General features: G+C 44.0%; 1 protein-coding gene across 1 annotated transcript in view; it reads left to right on the forward strand.

Moving 5' to 3' along the window:
• LOC106815844 (protein fem-1 homolog A-like) overlaps window positions 1-6,398 on the forward strand; it is a 56,046-nt gene that overhangs the window by 611 nt on the left and 49,037 nt on the right. Inside the window, exons 2-4 of the mRNA XM_014820363.1 lie at window positions 2,243-2,323; window positions 2,687-2,827; window positions 3,209-3,310. Coding sequence (XP_014675849.1) covers window positions 2,243-2,323; window positions 2,687-2,827; window positions 3,209-3,310 — 324 coding nt within the window. The remainder of the gene's footprint in view (window positions 1-2,242; window positions 2,324-2,686; window positions 2,828-3,208; window positions 3,311-6,398) is intronic.

Here is a 6,398-nt window from a genome sequence, read left to right on the forward strand (position 1 = left end):
ATGTGAATTAATTCACATGCTATAAACTTACTCGTAATCGCATGAAGAACCAGGTTATGATTCGTTCCATGAATAATTATGCGGGTCGGATGTAATCACCGGGCATATTTACCAGAGAGCGTGCATGTTTTGCTTAACATGTTATTAAGAAGGAAACATTGATATTCAATTGCTGCACATCCTCGCGTAGCCAGCGACTACGTAACGAGTTAAACCTGCAATTTACTTTACATGCATGTCCGCTTACATACCGACTTAAATTATAGCGATGTTATGTTATACGTCTTGATCTTAAATAGATCTGAAAAGACTGTAGCCATTTTCTAAAATAACTATTTCACTGCCATGGCCAATCGGACATGGAAACAGCGTTTGATATGAAGTGGCACGGTTACTAAAATCGTGGAATAATATTTGTGCCTACACCATCCTACGAAATCAACTGTGGTGCGTACGTGCGTGTGTGTGTGTGTGCGTGCGTGCATACTTGTGCGTGTGCGTATTCTTGTGCGTGGGCGAGGGTGTGCGTTTGTTGGGGGGATAGCGTGCCTGTGGGTATACTTACGTCACATCATTTCATTCTGGTAACTATCATCACACCATGGCTTCAGCATAGAGATTAAAATGTGCCGAGAATAAATCCGTTCGGTGTAATATAATGCCGTGACATGTTCATTTAACCACTTATTTATATAGAAACTGTTCTGTATCGCCGGCAGCATGCGGCAGGGGTGCGCGATTCTATCTCATTATCATCGTGTGAACGCAGACACTTTCAACAGTCTGTCTCTATTACTCCTCTATGCATTTTGTGCGTGGTATTGATTATCCAGCAAGCTTACTATGTGCGAGTGGATGGATGGTCGGTCTGCGGGGCTGTATACACAGGAGTTGAACAAACTGGGGTTTTTTCGGTATCGTACCCACGCGCAGAGCAATCAGCGAAAGCAAGAGCGGCGTCAAAAATACGTAGCACAGAAATTCTATGAAATATTATAATCAAATGGCGGATTCAGCGCATCGTGCGTGAGGTATATCACAGCGTAACGCATCTAACGCTGCAGACATTCTGAATTTGTACGACAGTGAATTGCCAGCGTTAATGGGGGTTTAAGTTCAAGAAACTTTCCACAAAGATTTACTTCGGGTAAAAGCAGCAGCAGTATATCCATTTCAATGCGTGTCGGACATCCCGTTACGAAGAATGATACCCATGCTTATATAATAGCTTAGCATCACTTGAAGCTTTGTTATTTTGTTGAAGCCATTTATTAAACTATTATTTAGTTTAGTTGTCTAATCATAATCGACATTTGCAGTTCCTATTTTGATATATAAGTTTACGCAATTATATTGCCTGGCATATTTTATTATTGGTTAATTTTATGGCGGTAGATATTTTATGATACGCAACGGAAATTTAAACGGTTGACTGCAAATATATGTGGGATCAGTAAAAAATGTAAAATGTGCAATTAGTTCACATGCAAGTAAGTAAGAATATCATGTTTTCACATAGCAAATGTTAAAATAAGCCAGTTTGTGTGTAGGTATAACGATAGGTGTGTTTTGTTTTGGATCCGAGTAACATGGGACTAGGAATTCAATGCTAAACACATGAATATCTGACGATATGCGATTAGCTTATTGATTGCGTGTTGTTAGTTCATCACTAAACGCGTTTTGTACCTCACGTGGCAGCTGGTTAAAAATTTATATATCTAATGAATAGATGAATATGATGATGGATAGGTGCATATACTCTCTCTTGTCTCGTTGAAATAGTGGTAAAGATAAAACATTACGCGCCTTTCCTCGCATACGATGAAATAACAACAAACTGCGACCTCGTGTCTAAATGTAACAATTTACACATCGACGATTATGTATAACTGGATAGCAGAAATAGCTTTAGAGAGGTATTAGTCTGTTTCACTGATGATTTAGTACGCTACTACTTTTTACATGTTGATTGTAGGTTTTGGGAAAATTGTACACGATTAACACACATTGGACAGATATATTCAGGGGGAAAAGCATGATTTGAAATTTGAAATTAATTTAAGCAAAATATTATATATCCTGTGACAACGCAGAGTGTAATTTTATCGAGGTAATAATCGCTGCACCCTTGTTGTCGCGTCATTAATCGAATTCGTCTGTAGTTTCATCACTATATGTACTAATTTACTGGAAGTTTCAGCGCAATGGACAAATAATTCCTGTGTGCGTTCTTCCGTAGGAAATACTGAAGCGGTCTATAAAACTAGGAGATGTTGTTGAAACGAGAAAGTATCTAGACCACAACAAACTCACAGAAAGGGTAAGCAAACTCACAGCCACGAAAACTGAAGCACGCCGGTGATAAATACGCTTCCTGAACGATGCATTATAGTTAGCAAGTAGTCCATTTACTTAATCCGGATTTTATGTATTCTCTCGACTATACTAGAATATATTTCTAAGTATAAGTCTATAAGTGAAATTTCCAGTAAAATTTAAATAATCTAAAGCCATAAAGTAATTGATCATTTGTGGTCAATTTTCCCGGACAGATTTAACTTTTAAATGAGAGGCCAAATCCAATAAACTTTTCACTTCACATGGTCGCCGCCGTTTTATCGACTTCCTAAATGTAATTTTTAGTTTCGAAATTGCATTTCTGAGTTTCTCGTCTCTCCCACAGGAGAAGAACACCGTTTTGCATCTGCTACTGGAAGGCAGCTCGAGCAATGGACAGACGCCCAGGGTTGAGTCGTTCAACCCGCGTGTGCAAATTACCTACATGCTGTGTGCTTGTGGCGCCAATGTTGATCAACTCAACCAGGTAAAAGCAGCTCTTCAACGAAATCCGTAAACGATCGAGCAGTGATGCTGAGTGGTGGTGGTGGGAGGGGGGGCTCGGTTATAGCGCACCATGGTGGCGGTGGTGGTAGTGGGGTGGGGTGGGGCGTGTTTACATAATGACGAATTTTCTGTCTAGATTGCACTGCACGGCCAATTTAATTCTGAAAAATGGCATAATTAACAGGACGGCTGATTTATATACGCCCGCGCGCACACACGCGTATATATACGCTATTATACATGCTTCCGTTCGGTCTGCGACGCTGATCGTCGGATCTCTTCTACAGACCTCTGCGGAGGCCCTCTGTCCAAGATTCCGCTTTCGCGCGCAAATCTCACACTGCACGTGTCGTAATTTCAGGACGACCACACCCCTCTACAGGTGGCAGCACACCATGGCATGAATCACCCGTGCGAGGCGTTGTTGCAATGCGGCGCCGACATGTACGTCTCCTTCAAAGAGGTAGGCCAATTAGTGTTTGAACGAGTGTTTAAAATTTGTACCCAATGTCGCTTCCTCGGTTGAGTTTACTAGACGTGTTGGTTATACCAGTGGTTCACACATGGGTTCCATATGGGACCTATGGTGGCATGAGCTAGGACTAGGGAATACAGAAACTAGAATCGTGTGAAGAATTAGGGTGAATAGACTCTTGGGCGAACGTACCAAAAGTATAATCGTCTGTACCATGCGAGAGAAATGTATGTGGTAGCAGCCGATCACCCTTGTGTGACATACTGATGCTATATCTAACTCAACTCAGCATGCACTGATGATCGCCCTTTATCATCGTGGTTACCCACCTCTCCACTTCTCTCTTATTATCCCTTGCACTCAACTCCTCTCTATCCCTCTATTATTCTGTCTCTCGCTCTCGCGCTCTCTCTGTATTTCTCTCTCTCTCATATAATTACGGATTCAATCAAACCGAACAGCGCTGATTATGGAGCGTACTTATAGTGACGGTGGTGATTGCGTAAGCAAGCTCTATAACCACGCAGATGCACTCACGTCTGCGTCATTCTCAACTCCTGGGATTGCTCGTGATGGCACAAGGGATGCCCACCGGTGCTGTGTTTGACTCTCTCTTTCTCTCTCTCTCTCTCTCTCTCTCTCTCTCTCTCTCTCTCTCTCTCTCTCTCTCTCTCTCTCTCTCTCTCTCTCTCTCTCTCTCTCTCTCTCTCTCTCTCTTTCTCTCTCTCTCGGCTGCTGACCATAAAAATGTTTGCCCATCGTATGTGGATCTAATATGTATGACTAGCCGCGGAGGCAGCTTCCCTTTATTGGTTCATTAGCGAACCGAGTTTACACGCAGCTGTCTATGTGCTGCCAATCCAACCGCCTCGTGTAATGCATTGGCTCAGCTACTCAGCGTTCCTCCGTTCGTTTTTCGCCGCGGTGTAGCCTCGGCGCAGCAATATTGTGTTTTTTACGATACGATATTTTTCTTCGTCGGATCGCGGGTGTGTCGTCGTATGTAACACGGATAGGTGTATAATAATGCCGATAGAATCGAATGCGTCGGCGCCGCGTAGTGGATCTATTTGCTTCGGCGGCGCGCTGGCGGATTGCTCTACCGTCTAGCGAGGTATAACGAATCCCGGGTTGAAAGACACGCGCGAATATGCATCCCGTAATCGAGCGACGGGACCGAAATTTGAATGAGACCGAAGAAGCACTCGCATCGTAATGTGTGTACACAGCAGGATTATGAGCCGCACAATTTCTTTTGCTATAATGCTAGCCGACCGGAAGTGATTATGTTTGCTTAGAGATGCTTCGCGTATCGCGCCCTAGCTCCTCGTGAAGTCATCGCTATGAGATGAGAGCTGTTGGAAAGATTGAAGCGTAGATCGCATACACGGACCTCACCGCACACACACCCTCTCTCTCTCTCACACTCTCGCTTGCTGTCTCTCTCTCTCGCGCGCGCTCTCTCTCTCTCTCTCTCTCTCTCTCTCTCTCTCTTTCTTTCTCTCGCTTGCTCTCTCTGTCGCTCTCTCTTTCGCTTGCTCTCTCTCTCTCGCTTGGTCTCTCTCTCTCTCTCATTCATTCTCGCTCTCATTATATTTCTTTCTCTCTCGCGCTTGCTCTCTCTCTCTCTCTCTCTCTCTCTATATTTCTCTCTCTCTCTCTCTCTCTCTCTCTCTCTCTCTCTCTCTCTCTCTCTCTCTCTCTCTCTCTCTCTCTCTCTCTCTCTCTCTCTCTCTGTCCGCCTGTCTCCACATCTCTCTCCTCTCTCGGTCTATCTCTGTTGGTCTTTCCGCCCCTTCTGCTTCTGCCCTTCCTGCCCTTTCTTCTCGCTGATTTTCTTCTTGTATCACTGGCTTTCTTTCTTGTGCACTCAGTTCTCCCTTTTCCTCTCCCGCGCACCCTCGTTCTTTGTCTCCCCCTCTTCATCTCTGTAACCCACCCACTCTCGTTGTTTTCTCGCGCACTTTGCCTTTTCGTCTCCTCTCAATCGCGTGCTCTCTCTTTCGCTCTTTCTATCTCTGTGTCTGTCTCTTCTACTCTCTCTTGCGCGCGCTCTCCTCTTCTCACCGTTTCTCTCTCCGCTCTCTCTCCCTCGCTATCTCACTGTCCGTCTCTCTTTTTTCTAGCTCGTTTGCTCTCTCTATCCCTTTCGTCCGCTTGCTCTCCGCACATCACGCTTTCTCTGGAATCGTTCTTCCTGCATCTGATTAGCTGATTCTGACGGGCGCCGTATTGCAACGCTTAGCAAGCTCCGCTTAGCAAACAGAAAGCGGGCGTACGCACATAGCCGTAATGCCGCTTTCAACGCTCATCAATTAAATTGTTCGAAATCCGCGACAGTTTTTTTTCACGGCGCGAAGAATAAAAGCACTATTTTATTCAAGTCGAATCGCGCGAAGTAGTAACTAATGGCTGCGAGCGCGTATATATTAGAATAGAATATATGCAGATATTCTAATCGCTAGATACGCGCTACACCAGCCACGTGTATATTCTATAAGCCATAGACGCAATCTTCCCAGATGCACATCGGCTCTATAAATGCCCTCCGCATTTAATTCGGGAACCGCATGGCAAAAATATAATCAAGAGCTAATAATACCTATATATATATATATATATATATATATATATATATATATATAATAAGGTATTATTAGCTCTTGATATAATGTAGGACTTTTTATTAAAACATCTTAAATTTAACTTTTTTAACACGAGTTTTTCCCCGCGTCGTTCATGGTTGGTCACGCAACCTGCCGGTTATGGCGAATAGCACTTGACCTCGCCGCGGTGAACGATCTGAATAGACAAATTAAGCCTTGGAATTCAGAAAAAGCGCATACGCGTAATGAGAAATGAATGAAAAAAGCTGCGCGCAATCTTCGCCGTTACTTTGACGATGATATTAAAGTAGAGGCTCGATGACTCAGGCAGCGGCCCTATCTAGTCGGGATATACGGAGAGAGAGAGAGAGAGAGAGAGAGAGAGAGAGAGAGAGAGAGAGAGAGAGAGAGAGAGAGAGAGAGAGAGAGAGAGAGAGACGAGACGAGACAGAGAGAGAGAGAGAGAGAGA

Source organism: Priapulus caudatus, unplaced genomic scaffold (genome assembly GCF_000485595.1).
Source record: "Priapulus caudatus unplaced genomic scaffold, Priapulus_caudatus-5.0.1 Scaffold1216, whole genome shotgun sequence".
Classification (NCBI taxonomy): domain Eukaryota; kingdom Metazoa; phylum Priapulida; class Priapulimorpha; order Priapulimorphida; family Priapulidae; genus Priapulus; species Priapulus caudatus.